The sequence below is a fragment of the Oncorhynchus kisutch genome, linkage group LG3 (assembly GCF_002021735.2).
Source record: "Oncorhynchus kisutch isolate 150728-3 linkage group LG3, Okis_V2, whole genome shotgun sequence".
Lineage (NCBI taxonomy): Eukaryota > Metazoa > Chordata > Actinopteri > Salmoniformes > Salmonidae > Oncorhynchus > Oncorhynchus kisutch.
The window spans coordinates 36,536,299-36,556,811 of record NC_034176.2 but is presented as its reverse complement, the minus strand read 5'-3'; the positions used below and the strand labels follow the sequence as shown (position 1 = coordinate 36,556,811).

Genomic DNA, 20,513 nt, shown 5'->3' with positions numbered 1-20,513 from the left:
TTGTGTGATGACAGATGGAAATAAAACTGTGTGATCATAGTTCAGAGGCCATACGTCTCAAAATGTGTAAACCTCGCGGTGAATGTTTGTTGATCGTTTGTTCCATTTGTTCGTTTGTTTAATTCATGTTTTATAATCATTTGTTCGTTTTTTTATTCATGTTTTATTATCATTGTTTATCCATTTATTAGTAATTTCCAAGTTTATGTAAATTGAACATTAGGATGCTATTGTTCAAGAGGAGGGACTGTTGGATTCGACATTTTGAACATTGAGATATTAAAGACATGATAGATCAGACGCATAAGTATATTAAGGAGTGATATCTGTAGAAAGACAGTGGCTGTGGAATGTGCTGGGTGGACGGGAGGAGCTCAAAGGATTGCTATAGGGGAGGCAGATAGACACCTGTGGACTAGAAGAAGGAGGGGTTGAGGTCAGGAGGTGAGGTCAGATCCCCTGAAAGGAGTAACACAAGTTTACTACCCTTTTCCTGTGGAACCATAAGATGTAAGGATTGGAGAGAAGGAGGAGTGTCTTAAGCTAATATGAGAGAAATGTTGGGTTGTCTGAATAACAGCTGAACAGAACCTTCGGGAAGAATTAAACTTTGTTAAAGCTTCTCTTGTGTCTGTGAGTAATTTACTCTGAAAAATAAGAACCTAACACCCTGAATCAAATGATGAAACCAGCGGCCAAACGATTTAAGATATTCTGGTGTTTTTTTCAGCTCAATATGAGTTTTTATTAGTCAGTAAAGCAATGTAACGTTATTGATCTGTCCGTTTCCCCTAGCTAATTCCCTCCTTTTCACACTGACATGGTATATACAGCTCTATAGACTTCACTGTCATAGTGCGCAGTCAGTACACAACACTATGCTCATCATGTCTTAGCAGGATCAGATGGTGACAGGTGTCCCTGCAGGGTCAGACAGCCAGGGAAGACCAGTCTGTGACAGTGCAGAGGGGAACTTTTGCAGATACACCTATTTATTTTCTGTGCAGCAAACACTGGACAAGCAAGAAGCTTCAACGATTGACAAGGCAGTCCGACTAACCTCTAAAATTGATTTCCAAACTGTATCAAGGGTTGATAGGCTTTTCCCGATGACACAAAGCATGTAAAACAAAAATGGGAGAAAGACCTGGGAGACACTATTGATGATGAATGGATACTGATATGTTAGAATGCCCAGTCATGTTCATATAATCTCAGACATAAATTACAGCCGTTTAAGACCATCCATAGAACATATAATATGCCAGTACAACTGAATTACATGCAATCAGAAATGTTATTCCTCTGCTGGAGGTGTAAAACACTAAAGGGGACATATTTGCATATGTTATGATCTTGTGAAGGCTGGCTGAATTCTGTCAAAGAGAGTATGTTCTTGTATCTCAGAGTGTCTACAGACTCTCTCTTCTCCCTGTTTTTGTTTACTTGGAAATGTTGATACTGGAGACTGATATCAGAAGAAACTACGTAAACTAGCATTTATAGCAGCTGTCACGCCCTGATCTGTCTCCACCCCCTCCAGGTGTCGCTTATTTTCCCCAGTGTATTTATCCCTGTGTTTCCTGTCTCTCTGTGCCAGTTTGTCTTGTATGTTTCCAAGTCAACTAGTGTTTTTCCTGTACTCCTGCTTTTTGCGTTCTCCTTTTTCTAGTCCTCCCGGTCTTGACCCTTGCCTGTTTCTGGACTTTGAACCTGCCTGCCTGACCATTCTGCCTGCCTTGACCACGATCCTGTCTGCCACTCTGTACCTCCTGGACTCTGATCTGGTTTTGACCTTTTTGCCTGTCTATGACCATTCTCTTGCCTACCCCTTTGGATTAATAAACATTGTAAGACTCCAACCATCTGCCTCCTGTGTCTGCATTTGGGTCTCGCCTTGTGCCTTGATAGCGGCTACGAAATGCATTGCCATTCATTGCAAGGCTGTTTATCCTCCCACAATGGATGGAAGAAATGTCAAGTTATGTATCACTAGACTTGATTTATTACAAGATTAAGGGTACACTGCAACTTTCATAAGGTCTGGATGCCTTATATGGAATACTGTACGACAAAAGGAGTTTGTATTGGAAACATGCCCACATCAGGGGAATTACCTATTTAGGCATCCCCTAGCTGCCGGGCAGCTCAGTCCTGACCCTGGGGTCTGCTGCCCTGTTGGTTGTCACTCTGGCCTTGGCCTAACACACCTGGAACCAATTATGAACGTTTCACTAAGATCCTAAAGCTGAGTGAGGTGTGTTGGGTTGGGGCGCTGCAGGGCCGTGGACCCCTAGGGGCAGGACGGGTTGACCCAGCAATATTGTATTCAAGTAAAAAAAGAGCTCCACAGTACTATTATGCCTATTATATCAATTATATGGAGGGTCTACTGTTTCTGTGTGTTAATGTGTATGTGTTTTAGAAAACATTTATTTTCCAAACCTTTCCTTGGGAAGGAAGTTGTGTTTTGGGAAGAGTTGACTAGATTGGTGGGGGTCGGGGCATGCAGGCGGCTTGGGCTGATTGGTCGGTCTGGCTGAAATTTGATAAAGAGGTTGTCTTAAGACATTCAAACGTCTTTGTTCTTTATCTGTAGGAGTTATTCATTTGTTAGGCTATTAGTTAAAGGTGCAACACAATATTGACTATTGAATTACTTTTGATCTAGTTCAGTCTTATCAATCACTTAAACATATTTAATACCTAGCTTGATGACTGTGGGCATTTTTGCTTACTTTGTCGTTCTAAATAGAGACCACTAGAAGGGCCATGGGTCATATTAGATTGTGTAGAAACCTTTAGATGCCCCCAAATAAGGGAGGACCCCCCCACACCCCTGCCAAGTTATGCCCCTGTCTTCTAAAACCAAAGTTGCACCCCTGTATATTTAATTTGTATTTCAGAGCTGTAGTCTAACTTCCAATAAATGGTGAAATTATATTAGGATAGCTATGAGGCTCGTATGTGTAAAATAATTATATTTTGAGACCAAAGTAATGGTGGATTGATGAGAAACATATGAAATGGTTTCTGAGGGAATTGCCCTGGTACTGACATTTTCAGTGTCTTCAAGAATTGTAAAGATGAATTTAAAGGTATTCTCCGGGTTGGCTGGTTGGGAAGTGCTTGTAATGTATAAAAGAACAGGTGGGAACCATACTGTAGGTGTAAAGAGCAATGAAATGTATCTGGCAGAAATATAACACTAAGTCTTAAGTCCAGCCTTCACCTATTTCAATGACAGAACAACAGATTTGACACTTATGTGAGCTATTTTTTTTTTGTTCTTGTGGTGATTTAGAACATTTTGGCAGCAGGGTTAAATGACTCTTGCATTATAATGGTCTTGCTTTTGACACTTAAATAGATTTGCTTAGAAACGACTGCTCCTGGTCACCGTCATTACATCCTGCAGGGCTTTGACATGCTAACTTTACCAAAAATGGAGGGACACTCAGTCAATGACATTGAACAAAGGACAAGTCTTCAGTTCCTATTGATTTTCGCCACAAAGTGCTTCTTGGCAACAATGCTTTGGCACAATTATTTCCCATTGAAGAAATGATTGAAGATGTGAAATTGAAGTCTTCCACCAGAAAAATAAAACTTAATGCTGGCGTAGACATAGACCTTGACCTTTTCTCAATTGGATTTCCTCAACTCCTGCGTCCTCTCGGATCATTTTGAAAAAGGTCAAAGGTTATCGAAGATTGGCGGCGAGGAAAGGGAACGTGGACGAAAATATGTTTGTATGAAATCAAATGTTCTATTATCAGGAAACAAGGTAAGACCCAAGTGCAGACTGTGTGAAGTAACAATGTTTATTGTAACAGGCAAACGACAGGTCTGGTCAATAATCCAGAGTAGAGGCCAAGGTAGAGGACGGCAGGCAGGCTCATTCAGAGTGGTCAGGCAGGTTGGTACAGGTTCAGGACAGGCAAGGGTCAAAAACCAGGAGGCCGAGAAAAAGCGAGACTAGGAAAAAATCCAGGCGCTGAGAAAAACCACTGGTTGACTTGACCAAACAAGACAAACTGGCACAGACAGACAGAAAACACAGGTATAAATACCCAGAGGATAAGTGGGGAAGATGGGCAACACCTGGAGGGGGTGGAGACAAGCACAAGGACAGGTGAAACAGATCAGGGCATGACAATTATATTGACAAGATAGTTGAGCAACCACTCTAACAATGGGAATACATGTTCTCAAAGGTGGAAAGCAGGCAGGAGGGAGGATGCGAGATCAAGTGGCACCATTCTAGCCAATGAGAGGGCAGATACGTGTGTGAACAACAGCCACAAATTTTATTCAGAGCTAATCTGCCCTGAGTTCCCTGCAAATGTGAATGTGTCTATTTCTTTGATTTATTCTATGCTATCCTTCCAATTTGAATGGCAGCTGAGCTCTGTGAATGAAATCATCATATTTGACATATCATTGTGTTTTTTATCCTGCTTGTGGGTTTTTGCAGCATGGGCACACACACAGACATCTATAGAACACAATATTGCGATGCTGCGATCACGTGGACATGAAGAGGTAACTGAACTGTGCGTTGAGTGATCGTTATTCTAGTTCCAAATGAACATGCTATAAATCAAATTGACAACAAACTGTCAAAAATGTTGATCATACCACAAATGATTTTCATTTTTAGCTTTTTATTTATCGCGCAACATAAAACAATATTGTGGGTTGTACCACATACACTATGTATTCACATGATACACCATACAGCTACAAAGAGAGACTGAACAAAAACAAAACAACTTTTTTACATACTGCATACTTGACATGAAAAAATAGAACCAAGAACAATCTTTGAACTCAAAAAGGAATGTAGCTGCCAGTTGTGGTGTTTTGTTTGTTTTCCGTTTATTTGGGGCAGGATTTAAGCTTGAGAACTGAGAGGGGGGTATAAATTGTGATAATATTTGTGTATGTGTTTATGAGAAAGAGAAAGGGGGACAGAGAGAGGGGGAGGGAGAGAGGGGGGGGATGAGGGAGAGAAGGAGAAAAGGATAGAGAGATGGACTGATTATTATATAATTAAGTTGCTGAAATGACGAGTCCACCTATATCAATCAGCGCATTTGTAACAACCTAAGTATTACAATACTTATATTTGATCAAATTAGCCTCACATAGCCAATTAGCAATTACATTTTTTGTTGACCAAATTCGATTCTCTCTCATTGACCTCCATACAAAAATTCCTCACTTCGTGGTCATATTTTCACGTACAGATTTTGGGCTGCGTAAACCCTCTCACTTCGCCTCTTCCTCTCTGATGAAATGAGACTCTCCTATTGCTCTTGCGTGTCATCAGGCAAATTATGTTTACAGTGGTGTATGCCAAAATAAACGTGTAATTTTTTAAATGTAAATTAAGCTAATTAAATTAGTTGTGCAAGACCTTTTATAGATAAAACGAGACACATCTTCTTCTTCTTCGGTCATGCTTTAACCTCAGACCTCCAAGGAATCCTTGCAGGAAAGATATCATCCCATTATGAGAGAAAATTGTGTAATTGCATCAGAGTACACCCTGCAACTGATTGGCGACTCTTTTGATTTGGGTGATGAGGTTGAATGATGTTGGATTGGACGTTGCAGGATGTTTAATTCGGTCCAACATGTGTAATTTGTTGACCTGGTCAGTGGTTATTTGATTGGTACAGTGTACAGATGGGTAATGGAGGGCGAGGCAGAAATGACAAGGTACTGTGTCATGTCCAGAAGTCGTGATAGAGGCAAGGCACGATGAGGTGCAAAATAAATTGTATTCACAGCTAATCTGTCCTGAGTTCCCTCCAAATAGGAACGTGCCTATTTCTTTGATTTATTCTATGCTATACTTCCAATTTGAATGGCAGCTGATCTCGGTGAATGAAATCATCATATTTTGCATATCATTGTGCTTTTCCTCCTGCTGCTGGGCTCTTGCTGCAAGGTCGTACATACGCACACACACACACAGACAGACAGACAGACAGACAGACAGACAGACAGACAGACAGACAGACAGACAGACAGACAGAGACAGACAGACAGAGACAGACAGACAGAGACAGACAGACAGACAGACAGACAGACAGACAGACAGACAGACAGAGACAATCAGACAGAGACAGTCAGACAGAGACAGTCAGACAGACAGTGAGAGGCAGACACGGACAGAGACAGACAGACAGAACATAATATTGCTGTGCTGCCACCACGTGGACATGAAGAGGTAACTGAACTGTGCTTTGAGTGATCGTTATTCTAGTTCCAAACTAAGTCAAATTGACAACAAACTGTCAAAAATGTTGATCATACCACAAATGATTTTCATTTTTAGCTTTTTTATTTATCGCGCAACATAAAACAATATTGTGGGTTGTACCACATACACTATGTATTCACATGATACACCATACAGCTACAAAGAGAGACTGAACAAAAACAAAACAACTTTTTTACATACTGCATACTTGACATGAAAAAATAGAACCAAGAACAATCTTTGAACTCAAAAAGGAATGTAGCTGCCAGTTGTGGTGTTTTGTTTGTTTTCCGTTTATTTGGGGCAGGATTTAAGCTTGAGAACTGAGAGGAGGGTATAAATTGTGATAATATTTGTGTGTGTGTTTATGAGAAAGGGGGACAGAGAGGGGGGGAGGGAGAGAGGGGGGGGGGTGAGGGAGAGATGGAGAAAAGGATAGAGAGAGAGAGCTGGAAAGTAGGTGAGGAAATATGTGAGATGTATAAGCAGTTAGTGAGTGTATAAGTACGTAAGAAAATAAGTGCATGAGGGAGAGAAATAGCGTGGGAGTACACAATTGTTCCAATATTGTTCCAATATTTTAACATTCTCCCCTCACCATTAAAATGTACAACATACCCAAAACAGTAATGTTTAATAGAATAGCTTCCGCACATACACTGCAACAAGTTTTCAATGAAGATAACAGTCTGTTCACTTCAATATAATATGATCATTCCATCCCCATACCAGTTAAAAGTACCTTATGGGGACAAGGATGAATAAAAGTGTATGTATGAAATGTGTGAGTGCTTCAATTCAACAGTTGTCTTTTTTTTGTTTTGTTCACTGCCTTGAACATGAATGGGACGTTCCCATAAGATCAGCACCGGAGCAGTTCCCCATCCACTGGAACTGACATATTTAAAATAATAGTTCCTCTTATCATTCTAAGAGCTCTAAAAAATATCAGTGATATAACACACACACACTATTCCACGGGGGAGGGGGACCCATAGCACCAGCCTCCTTTGAGTATGTTTCTGTTATTTCCATCACATCTTGTATAGAAATGTACAAAATTCATTTGAAGAATTTAACGACCGGCACCCATTATTACATATGGATCATAAATATGACTGAATCATTATAACTGTGTGTGACTCATGCATTGTCGTTTTTTTTAAAGGGGGGAGTTTGTTCTTAAAGTGAGAATAGAATACAGTTGAAACAGGATCATGAGTAGTTGTGAGACAAAGAAACAGGCATATTTTCCAGCCCAGTCCCTAAATTAGTCAAAGTCCTGTTGGTCATGTCTGTGACAATCTATGACAATTAACAAAAGACAATATTACAAACTATACTACCAGGTATTACCTGGTGTCTTCCAGTAATAAACTGTACCTTCAGTCTGGTACTACAAGTGTTAAGTTGTCATGGTTTTTCATTAGGGTTACATCGTTTACTACTGTTATAATCACTATCGTTGATAATAATAACCAACAACCACATTAAAAATGAGTTACGGCGGTGGCAACCTCTCACCTCATAGTCTAACACAATGAACAAGATCGATGGCTGGGGCTACACCTCACCTCTGTCACTAGAGTTCTCTCACACATTTCTGATGAGTTTGATTCTGCACCTGTTTGATTCTCTTGTTTAAAAAAAATAAAAAATAAATTGAGCTCTGTTCAATCCGTATCGTTGAAGCGTTAATAGATTTCGTGATAGAAACGTAGTCATTTCCGATTGCGCCGACATGTGATGCATTTAGCGGGAATGCCGTCTCTTCCAACACCAGACCGTTGCGTTTAAATTTCAATTGGGCTTTTACCACTGAATTCCTGCGATACGGATTGATTACAGAGCCCTTCGTTTAGCATTGGTTCTCAGAACGGATAGCTAGATATCATACTCAGGTTTATAAGCAGCCTGATTACTGATTAGGTCTATCTCTTCTCACGAAGGGGGACTGGTTGGTTGCTGTCAGAGGTATCGTGTAGTACAGTACTAATGAAATCCGGACAGCAGTATTGAGTATACATCTACAGACACAACAACATATTGGAAATCACTGTGTTGCTTTCTGCTGCTGAAGGCTGTCTGACAAACTGACTGGACTTAAAAGCCTGGAATCATTCATGATTTAGTCATTATCCCTCACCAGTTAAATAATCTTACCTAAATATTTTAAATATTTACATTTTTTTTTTATCTCCCCCCCAAAAAAACACAAACCAAAAAAACGAAGCTTCAAGTTGTCAATAATCTGTTATTTTTTTCAAGATTAAAAGTGCTTTTATAAAATCTTTTCTTCTGTATGTACAATTTGTATTACCTATTAAAAAAAACGAAAAACAATCATCATTATCATGTAATAAATAAGAATAAAAAAGTGGATTAAAATGAGTTTAGATAAGAGAGCACACAGGGAAGCTGTGGACTAATGTTCATCATGTTTCTCTGTCCTCTCTGGTGCCTGTGTGTGTGTGTTCCTAGCTTTTTGCAACCATGACCAGTGTCTCTGCAACGTTGAGGTATAGAGAGCTCTATATCGACAACTTCATAAGCACCAGGGTTTTTCATCTCAGAAGTGAGCACCAAGCAGGCTCTGGTTCTCGCACACACACACACACTTACGCACACACGCACACACACACACACACACACACACACGCGCACACAAACACACACGCACGCACGCACACACACACACACACGCGCACACAAACACACACTTACGCACACACACACACACGCGCACACAAACACACACTTACGCACACACACACACACACACACACACACACACACACACACACACACACACACACACACACACACACACACACACACACACACACACACACACAAAAGCTAAGAGCTGGATACAACATGCAGCATTGCACTGCACTGAGTGAGAGGCCTCTAACAGGCTGAGGAGGATCTTAGTGCAAGATGTGGAAAAAAGATTCACAACCTCAGTCCACTGTGGTGCACATTAGATAGAGACAGCTGGGGTTCAACCCACTGACTGCAACTTGATGACTTAGGGCCAATGCAGAGGCAGCCAGGATTGGTGAATAAGGTTTTACTGGCTCTGTTGTGACAATGTATGCATAGAGACAAACCTAGCTCTGCTTCAAGACAACAAACAGCACCATGCAGAAGCAGGACTGACTGACTGAGCCCTTGGTGTGTCGACATGTGTAGAGAAAGCACCAGTGTGTGTTAAGGAGTGCATTTCTGTCCACACACTATTCCCATCTTATGTCTCCGGTTTCAGTGTTAAGGCCTTGCGTGGCCTGTGCTGCCTGCGGTCGTTGGAAGGACCAGACTTTGGCGGCCATGCCTCGGTGGTTTAAAGCAGTAAGGCATTGCTCTGTGCTGGCTGGATGACAAGAGCTTTGTGTGTGTGCGTGTGTCTGTGTGTATCAGTGCACCATTTTACAGGGGCTTACAGGGGAGTCATAGAACTGGAGGGATAGATCTCTCAACCAACACCTGAAGGATGACGAGGACTTCCAGTGCCTGTTGTTCTACTCACTCTACGTCTATGCCATAGAAGCACCCAATTCCTTATATTCAGCATCTAGTGCCATGAAGAGTAGAGAAATGGAGTGGCTGATATCCTCCCTGTGAAAAGGATGAAGGTCAACATGAAGCACCAATAGAGTGAGGTGGATTGGTAGGGTGAGAGGAACAATGACGAGAGAAGAACCCTTCTCTTCACAGCAAGGCAGACAAGACAGGAGTTTTTTTTTAAAGAGTTTGGGGACGTTGCTAAAAACCGGATGGTTCAGAGAAGTTTCTGTGGGTAGTGGCGTTTCTCTTCACTCTTTTGGTAATGAAAATGTTTTGAATTCCATGCTGGAAAGACTGTCTTGAGGAGCCTTGCAGTGCTGAGAAAGGCCATTCTCCAAGTACAGTCACAAGAATGTCAAAGGCCTAAGGAAAAACAACAAAGAAATGGGCAGATTTCCAGAAATATGGGAAAAAATAAAGATCTGACTGAGAGACAGAACCCCTCGGGGAAAAACCTAAACCAATCACATCATTAATAACAACATGAATGACAAAACAACCATATCAAACAAAATAAACAAATCAACTCAGCATCATAAAAATAACAATACCTGTAATAACAACATTGACAGTAACAATAGCAATCGTAATAATGTTGATAATAATAGTAATAATTAGGAGGATCATTAAAATTCTATGAAGAAGAAGAAGAAGCGATGGAGTCCCCCCCGCGGAGGAAAGAGGACGAGCACCACAGGCAGCGTGTCTGTATGGCCCAGGGTCTGGTCCAAACTGCTGCCTGACATGAGGTACAAAAACAAAACGAGGAGTTAAACCAGTAGTCCCCCTCCTTCCAGCCCAGAGGAAACAGAGCAGGAAGAGAAGGATGGAGAGAGACACGGGACTAAAGGAAGGGCTGAGACACTCCTCCCTGGCCTGCTCAGCCCTCTCTCCCTCCACCAGTCTGTGTGTCCATCCATCCTCACACAAAGTGGCTGTAGGGCCCGGTGAGGGTGGTAAAGGCGTAGGGGGATACAGTGATGGTAGAGGTGGTGTGTCGCGTGGAGGCCAGCCGTGTCACCGGCCCCTCTCTCTTGTCCGTGGTCTGGCCAGGCCCCGGGCTGGCCCCTGCTGCCGTGGCCCCCAATTTGCGTTTCTTCCCAGGTTTGATGTCGTCGTAGGGCAGCCCCAGTAGAGCTGCCTCCTGCTGCCTCTCTCTAGCCCGCTCCGCCAGCATCTTCATCTTGGCCTCCCAGATCCACTGGCCGTGGCACGGCTGGTTCATGTTCTTGTGCTGGTAGAACACTAGGGAGATGCGGGTGGGGTGAGAGCGGTCGGGCCTCTTGAGCGGTGTGGTGGCGTGCAGCTCACGCCGGGCGCACTCAATCAGGATGGACCCGTGGGCGGGCGCCACTGCCACCCCTCCGATGCTGGGGTCCAAGAAGTTATGCTCGCTGTCCGACCACCGCTCTTCCTCCTCGAGGTTGCGAGGAGTCTCAGCCTGGGACTGTCCATCCGACTGCTGTAGGGCATCGGGGAACAAGCGTCCCTCTGGGGCCGGAGACGGTGTACCTGCCATAGAGCCTCCGGAAGACTTCCAGGCCTTCTCCTGGAGCCCCAAGGGGGTCGAGCCCCAACTCTCGCCCGCCTTGGACCACATCTTGTCGGGGAAGCCTCCGACGGGACTGGGGCTATAACCAGCAGGAACCATGCCCATGGGCCAAGCCTTAGGCTGAGGGCTGGAATCAGGGCTGTCCCAGTGGTGGGGGGTGCCGGGGTGTGAGGAGGGAAAGGGGGACGGGGGTATCTTTATGGAGGGGGACGGGGAGGGAGCAGGGGAGGCCGTGGGGGTGTTTGGGCCATGGTAAGAGTTCCACTGCTGGGAGTATGGGGAGGGCTGTTGTGGGGGATGCTGATGCTGTTCTTGGAGGTATGGGGACTGGAAAGTCTGGTGAGGTCCGTGCTGGTGAAACTGCTGCTTGTCTGAAGTGAAGGGAGCCTCTGGGGGGCCTGGTGGTTGGAGGTTGCCTTCCCAACTGCTGGGCACCCTAATGCCGTTGGGCTTGTGCCCATGCCAGGGCCCTCCAGCAGCACCAGGCTGAAGGGTGGTGCTGGGCATGCTGGGACAGCTCTGGGCATTGACCTCCTTATAAACTGGCATATCCATGGGCTCCTGCTTGATGATGGGGGTCCCTCTGTGGGAGGGCTCTGAAGAGGCTGAGGAGGGACGTGATTGGTTGTAGTCAGGCTGGTGAGGGTGTGGGTAAGTGCTGCGTTGGTGTTGGTTGGCTGGGTCTCCGTGCTGCTGCTGCTCAAGGAGGCCTGGGCTCGAGTAGGAGTGAGCCAGCCTGGCCTGGAGGCTCTGAACGTCTGGCTTCTTGTCCACAGGACTGGGGGAAAACTTGGGCCCCATGTGGTGCCAGGAGCCGTTGCAGCCCTCGTAAGTGAGCTCATGGGGGAAAAGTGTGCTAGGGTTGGGGGGGTAGGTGTAGTAGCTATAGGGCAGTGCTGCCGGTAGATTAGGTCGGTAGCCATTGACAGGGCCTGGTGGAGGTGGAAGTGCAGGGGGCTGGCCATTGGAAGAGAGGCCTCCCCGTGCGTAGTAGCCAGGGCGGGAGGGGTAGATGTGGTAGGGGTCGGCAGCCTGGGCAGGGTAGCCCTCCAGCTGACCATGGAAGGGCTGGAAGCGCTGGTCCACTGGCTCCTTCTTTATGGTGGGCTTCACCTCCTGCTTAGGGATGGCTGTGGAGGAGGGAAGATAGAGGGGTGATAAGACGGGTAAGATCAAGCGGTTTTAATGGTTGACTTGGTTGGACTTTTGGGATTGATGAGTTTGATTCCTACATGGGCTGCATACTGTAAGCCGACTAGCTATAGGTGTTAAGTGTAGGTCAGTTTAGATTAAAGCATCTACTCTCGGGCTCCCCAACTGGTAGACCATATGTTCCAGCCCCCTGCCCGTCCGTTCAAGAAAAACGATCCCTGATCTGCTCTATGACCACACTATTATCATCGTACTGTAAAGCTGGTTGGAGTTTTGCTCACAATACTAGAGTGATGGGTTTATTGTTATCATAAACCTCACAGCACTCATAAAGCCACTCTCTAACATGTTTATAGTAGAGTTCAGAGGTCATCTCACCTTTATTGCCATTCTGTCTGACAGGGGAGCCAGCGTGCCGGACCTCCATCTTGATCCCGGGTTTCTCCGGCGTCTCTGTGGGCGTTGGCGGCTGCTGCTTGCCCTTCTTCTTCTCGGAGGCACGGTTCTTAGCGTCCAGGCGGCGCTGGCGGCAGGACTTGGCGCGCTCGGGCAGCTTGCGGACCTCGCGGCGGAAGTTGTTGAGCACCTGAATGGCGCCTGTACGCATCTTTTGACGCTGGCCCTCCTCGCTGCCGAACTCGTCTGTGAGGGCGGCCTTGTAGAGGGGAAGTACGTGGAGCTGCTCGTCCTCTGGGATCTCCCCCACCGTACGGTTGTCCTCTTTCGTCAGAGTGCACACCTGGGGGTGAACAGAGGGGTGTTAGCGTAGCGAGAGAGACAGCGTAACTGCTGTGTGTCGTACAGTTGTCCTGCACAACTTTCACGTTTCATGTTTGGTGATACACTGGCCCACGAAATGCTTACTTGCAAGTTCCTTGCAAGATAAGAATACGAACATAAAGTAAATGGCTCAGTAGAATAGAATAAACATTTTAGCATAAGTACAGAATTTATAGTCCAATATTTACATGTGCTTTGTGGAAGGGGGGATTGGGGGGCAAGTGCACCTGGACCGTACAGGGGGAGTGGTAGGGGTGGAGGAAGGGTTAGGGTGGGACACTCACTGTCTGTTCTATCCTCATGTAGTCAGACACAGACTCTATACCAACCCCAATATGCCCCCACACACAGCGGAGCATCCATACAATGTCCACACATAGAGAGGGAAAGAGCGAGAAAGAAGATTGACGAGGGAGTGAACGAGACAGTGGTAGAGGTAAGGCTGTGTGTCGTACCACAGTGCAGCCGTTGTAGAGGTTGTGCTGGTCCTTGTGGGCATGGGCACAGAAGTCCATACAGGCGGTGACTCCGGAGAACGGCCGGCCTTCCTTCAGACCCAACCTGCAGTCTGTGGCTTTCGTCTCATTCTGACACTGAGGGACAGGAGAGGGGACACAAGTTGGGTTTGTGTTTTACTCTACAGACCATATCTAGCACTCATTGCAGCCGTGAGTTTTTATTGTGCACTTTTTGGAGGGAAGTCTACAAAGTAGTTCTCCAGCGGAGTGTAAAATCACTGAGGGACAAAGGGAAGGGGACGGCATGTCCCAGAGCAACCTGTTACTGTACACAACATATCTAACGCATAGCATCCTTCAGCTTGTTTTGTTTACTTTCAGAGGGACCGTCTACTATGTAGAGTTCCGATGCTGGTCTCAGTTAGATGTACACTCTTAGAAAAAAGGGTTCTTCGGCTGTCCCCATAGGAGAACCGTTTTGGGTTCCATGTAGAACCCTCTGTGGGAAGGGTCCTACAATGAACCCGAACAGGTTCTACACGGAACCAAAAAGGGTTCTTCAAAGGGTTCTCCTATGGGGACAGCCGACGAACCCTGTCAGGCTCGAGATGGCACCTTTTTCCCCTAAGAGTGTAAGTGCAGGTAGGTGATGGTGTGTGAAAAGGCAGATGTTACCTGGTTACTGTAGGCCTGTGGGGCCAGCTGCTTGTACAGGGGAGCCACCTCAGTGGCCAGATCCTGGAAGTTATCCCTGAGTTGATCCTCCTAACATACACACAAAGACAGATACCCTGGTAGCTCAATCACAGTGTTAGCTTAGTGTGGTGTGGTCAATAATAATAATTGTACACGGGTGGTTTGTAGTTTTTGGATATAAAGGAAGGGAGGCATCTCTTGTCTGTGGAGGCTGCACAACCTTTTTCAAGTCTCAGTAGTACAGATATGGTACTACACATAGTCACTTACCTCTTGGGGGTGGTCTCCTGCTAGTCTGAACTTGCGTGGTGTTTTGCTGCGGGCGTACTTGCAGCCGTTGAAGTACATGCTCCAGGAACAGCCGAAGGAGAAGGAAGCTCCACAGCTGTCGGGGTCCTTGCCTTGGCACGCGCACGTACGACTGCAGGCAGGCAGGGGGAGACAGAGAGCACGAACACAGTCAGCACAACTCACAACCCCATCAGACACTCACAAGGTAATGTTCATCGTTCAGAAAGCCTCAGTGCATTGAATGTCTATTGAAAACGACAATGAAGTAGTCTGCAGTCCATAAGTAGACTAACTTGCTCATTTATTTTCATGCACAGAAGTTCTGTCTGAAAGCCTCCCTCAGTGCGCCATCTAAACATCTTTGCACTGCTGAGTTTACTGCTAATTTAAGAAGAATATAAGCATATTCAGCCGACTCATTCGTGGTTCTGTGAAAGTTTCCTGTCACTCACTCGTCGTTGAGTCCACAGCGGCGGCTAGTGGGGTTGCCGAACTGTGTGAGGGTGGCGGAGAGCTCTCGATAGAGCTTGTCGCCTAGCGCCCGGGGCACGCCCTCCCACGCCATGATGAGGATGATGATGAAGGCGTTGGGACAGTGGTGCCCCGCCCGGGGACGCACCAGACAAAGCAACTTCTCTGTATCACTGCCCCGACGAATCACCTGACGGGAGAGGGGGAAAGACAAAAAGGGAGGGGGGGGCGAGAGAAAGGGAGAAAGGGAGAGAGGGAGTGAGAGATTGACATCCGGATTCTCCTCTACTCTATCAATAGTGTCTGTTGAGAAGCCATGAAACCGTTAGCAGGGTGTCAAAGAGAGTGACAGAGGTAGAGAGTGACAGAGGTAGAGACCTCCAACTGGGCAGGAGAGTGCTCAAGGAGACCCCCTACTGAACCCCCTACTGCTTTACTGTCTGAGGGTGAGGCTGTGGTGTTTGTCTACTACCTCTGTTCTACTCCCCCTCATTTTCACTAATGGCTATTAGTATATAGAAGGAGTGAAGTGTGAAATGTCTGTTTGGTTTTACAATGTCTGGTGAAAGTTGTGTGTTGATAAGAAATTGTTTGTGGTTACCTACACTAGTGTGTTGTGTCAGCCCAAGGGCCAGTCTGTTTGTGCTACCATGTCAACCCCCTGTCACTCATGGTCATGTTTTTCTTGGTAATGAGACCAATGGAGTTGGTTAGAGCACACAGGTGTTGACACACAAATCTGGGACCGGGTGTTGACACACAGATCTGGGACCGGGTGTTGACACATAGATCTGGGACCGGGTGTTGACACACAGATCTGGGACCGGGTGTTGACACACAGATCTGGGACCGGGTGTTGACACACAGATCTGGGACCGGGTGTTGACACACAGATCTGGGACCGGGTGTTGACACACAGATCTGGGACCAGGTGTTGTGTAGGGTTAGGCTTTGTTTGTTCTGTGAGAGGTAGGTTCAGTGTTTTTATGTACTCACCCACTTGGCGATGGGACATCCCTGAGAGCTCTTGCCTTCCCGGCCGGTGTAGACTACCTTTTCAATACGGATAGCATCTCCCTTCTCTCCATACCTGCACCGAGAGACAGACAGCACACTGTGAGTGTATGTCTTCCTGAACAGAACAGCTCAACTGATTTGTTTCCAGTATAAAACGTTCACATCGTGCCTTAAAACACCCGTTAGCTGTGGTATATTAACTAATGGCATTATTGGTTAGTAAGCAAGTTGCCTATGAGCTTCTGCATGACCATAATGCAAATGTTTGAGAGTTGAAGGTGTCTTGTCAAACACAGAAACCACAAGCTGGCTGGCCAAGAGGAGTGTTCACAGGACACCGTTGATATTCACAGAGGCGTGACGGGAGCAGCCAAAGCCCAACATAATCTGACCAGAACATTGTTAGTCAGTGTGTCTGACGAAGAGAATGAAACACGAACCCTTCAGGGCCATCCACGCCGTGCGATAGCTATAACGATAATTATAACCATATCATTTTTGTTGTTTTGTTTTTATCGTTCTAATTCAAGTGAACAGGAGCATTCGAAGCTTCAATGATAACCACAAAGAGAGTGTAGATCGACTAACGAGAGCTACGGTTCGTCCCTGTCCCTCCGATGATAAAGCGTTGACAGCCAATCAAAAAACGCGTTCTATTGAAGAGTTTGTCCTTGGTTCTAGGTGTGCGAGGCTGCTTGGAACAGGAGAGAAGGCAAAGTGCACAGTAACGTTGCCTGAATAACTGGGCATGTGTGAGCATATTGGTGGCCACATTAAATTATAGGACGACTTGGGAGAATGATCAACGTCGAAACAGCGCCTGTCTGTACGAGAAGGGCATGTTTTCTGATGGTATCTGTTAACGGAGATACAACCTGACAAAATACACACTATGACGAGCCTGCTAATGTGCCTTTCTGGACCTTGTAAACTGCAAAGAAAAGTCCCATTAGCCTACTGATCCAAATGGCTGCATAATCAGGCCAAGGCTTTATGCAGTTATTTCGGCATGAGTCATTCAAAACAGGACGTTGGAGCAGTTACTCAAATTAGCATATGCATCACTGCAGTTTTACAGTCCTGTAGACTGACTGTGTACTCACTTGATACAATAATACATTACTCATTGCACTGTGTCGTTGTCTCCTAGGTAGAATAATGTTCTTGTTTAAAAATGTAGAAGTAATCAACAGTGGAGCTTTGTGTGCCAGAGGGGACTTGCAGAGCGCAGCCTGGAGGAATGCACATATTTTTTTATTTGTCTTGCACTTTGACAGGTAAATATGTATAGCCCTAGTGTTTAGATAATGACTGGCCTAATATTTAGCTTCTTACTTCGGCTACAACCCTAGCCTTTCTCTTCCAGCTGTTCCAGTGTGCAATAGGCTATATGGCTACAATAGGCTATATGGCTACAATAGGCTATATGGCTACAATAGGCTATATGGCTACTCCACTATTGCTCTTCTCGTGAAATCACAGGAAAAGCTATAGGCTACAAAAGAAATAGGACATTTCTTTAGCACTTTTTATACTAGGCCTAATATCATTTTGTGGAGAGAAGCAGGCCTGCTCTTGCTAAAATGTAAAATATGCCTTGGGTAAATGAACTGTCAGTTAAGGAGAGAGAGTGCGTTGGTGTGATCCCTTTTGCCGGTTATGATACTATGGTTGCACTGATGCATTGCACATGGTTGCACAGGACATACAGAACGATGAGCACAGTGGAAAAAAAGATCCAAGCGAATTGACAAGCATAAAAAAAATGGAAATCACTTGCAAACGACTTGAGCAAAGAGGCAAGCAATGTAAAAGATGTGCGGGCTAAACAGCGTTTGTTGTAGAACTGCTACATTCAAATACATTTCAATATTATTTTTCATTTTCATTGGTTTAAATAGTACCGCAAAACACCAGTCTCAACATAAACAGTGAAGAGGCAACTCCGGGATGCTGGCCTTCTAGGCAGAGTTGCAAAGAAAAAGCCATATCTCAGACTGGCCAATGAAAGGAAAAGATTAAAATGGGCAAAAGAACACAGACACTGGACAGAGGAACTCTGCCTAGATGGCAAGGATCCCGGAGTCGCCTCTTCACTGTTAACGTTGAGACTGGTGTTTTGCGGGTACTATTTAATGAAGCTGCCAGTTGAGAACTTGTGAGGCGTCTGTTTCTCAAACTAGACACTCTAATGTACTTGTCCTCTTGCTCAGTTGTGCACCGGGGCCTCCCACTCCTTTTTCTATTCTGGTTAGAACCAGTTTGTGCTGTTCTGTGATGGGAGTAGTACACAGCGTTGTGCAAGATTTTCAGTTTCTTGGCAAATTCTTGCAAGGAATACCTTTCATTTCTCAGAACAAGAATAGACTGATGAGTTTCAGAAGAATGGTTCTTTGTTTCTGGCCATTTTAAGCCTGTAATCGAACCCAGAAATGCGGATGCTCCAGATACTCACCTAGTCTAAAGAAGGTCAGTTTAATTGCTTCTAGTCTAAAAAAGGCCAGTTTTATTGATTCTTTAATCACAACAACAGTTTTCATCTGTGCTAACATAATAGCAAAGGGTTTTCTAATGATCAAATAGCCTTTTAAAATGATAAACTTGGATTAGCTAACACAACGTGCCATTGGAACACAGGAGTGATGGATGCTGATAATGGGCTTCTGTACGCCTATGTAGATATTCCATAAAAAAATCTGCCGTTTCCAGCTACAATAATCATTTACAACACTAACAAAGTCTACACTGTATTTCTGATCAATTTGATGTTATTTTAATGGACAAAAAATGTGCTTTTCTTTCAAAAACAAGGACATATCTATGTGACCCCAAACTTTTGAACTGTAGTGTATATATTTTTTTGGGGGGTGGACATAAAATAATGTAAAAACTCCAGGAATTCAGCTCCAAGTGATTTTACTTTAAAAAATCTGTTCCCAAGTATTCACACGCATAATAGAGATACGTGATCATATACAAATGTAAGCAACATGTCGATCTTGTCTTATCGCTGCAACTATCGCTGCAACAAAGCCAGTCGCACCAATGTGTCGCTGACATCCGAGGTCACCCTGCAGGTGCCCGGCCCGCCACAATGAGTCGCGAGAGCATGATGAACCAATTAAGCCCCCCCCCCAGGCCAAAACCTTCCCCTAACCCGGACGACGCTGGGCCAATTGTGCGCCGCCCTATGGGACTCCCGATCACGGCCGGTTCTGACTGAGCCTGGGATCGAACCCAGGTCTATAGTGATGCCTCTCTAAAACTGCGATGTAGTTCCTTAAACCGCTGCGCCACTCAGGAGGCCCCAAAATGATTATGTTTTAATCAAACATTATACCTGTTTGAGCTCCTTGCGTTCAATTTGCAATCGAGAAATGATTTGTAAATATGTTTTGGCCCCCCGACCATCTGCTGAAGAAGAAATCCTCCCGCGGCTGAATCTAGTTGATGACCGCTGGCCTACAGTCTGCAATAGGATGCTTTGATCAGCCGATTGACAGGTGTACTGCATAACCATAAACTGTTGTAGATGGCCCTTACTCCAACCTTAAACCTGACCCTTACTCTAACCCTAACCCTTACTCTAACCCTAACCCTTACTCTAACCCTTACTCTAACCCCAAACCTAACCCTTACTCTAACCTTAAACCTATCCCTTACTCTAACCCTAAACCTAACCCTTACTCTAACCTTAAACCTAACCCTTACTCTAACCTTAAACCTAACCCTTACTCTAACCCTAAACCTAACCCTTACTCTAACCCTAACCCTTACTCTAACCCTAACCCTTACTCTAACCCTTACTCTAACCCCAAACCTAACCCTTACTCTAACCCTAAACCTAACCCTTACTCTAACCTTAAACCTGACCCTTACTCTAACCCTAAACCTAACCCTTACTCTAACCTTAAACCTAACCCTTACTCTAACCCTAAACCTAACCCTTACTCTAACCTTAAACCTGACCCTTACTCTAACCCTAAACCTAACCCTTACTCTAACCTTAAACCTAACCCTTACTCTAACCCTAAACCATAACCCTAGCAAGTGGTTGCATATCAACATGTGCAGTTGATAATTTGTGGATATTATGACCTAATCTCTTGATCATCTATAGGGAACTATCCAAATCAAGTGTAACCGCATCCCTGTGCGTTGGCTTGGTATATGTGTATGTGCCTGGTTAGGTTCTGGCGCGTGTGTCCCTCGCTGCACAATGTGCAGAGAGATGTGGCTGGGTTAGCTACCAGCA

General features: G+C 45.1%; 1 protein-coding gene across 4 annotated transcripts in view; it reads right to left on the bottom strand.

The window, feature by feature from the left end:
• Positions 1-4,650: 4,650 nt before the first annotated feature.
• Positions 4,651-20,513, bottom strand: part of tet3 (tet methylcytosine dioxygenase 3) — a 62,226-nt gene continuing 46,363 nt past the window's right edge. For 3 of the 4 annotated variants that reach the window (XM_031805262.1, XM_020474070.2, XM_020474076.2), the window contains 7 exons: positions 16,238-16,331; positions 15,223-15,431; positions 14,750-14,900; positions 14,459-14,548; positions 13,781-13,918; positions 12,924-13,284; positions 4,651-12,523 (listed from right to left, as the gene is read on the bottom strand). In XM_031805262.1, coding sequence (XP_031661122.1) covers positions 10,764-12,523; positions 12,924-13,284; positions 13,781-13,918; positions 14,459-14,548; positions 14,750-14,900; positions 15,223-15,431; positions 16,238-16,331 — 2,803 coding nt within the window. In that variant the 3' untranslated portion in view covers positions 4,651-10,763. The remainder of the gene's footprint in view (positions 12,524-12,923; positions 13,285-13,780; positions 13,919-14,458; positions 14,549-14,749; positions 14,901-15,222; positions 15,432-16,237; positions 16,332-20,513) is intronic. The other variant, XM_031805268.1, reaches the window with a different exon arrangement.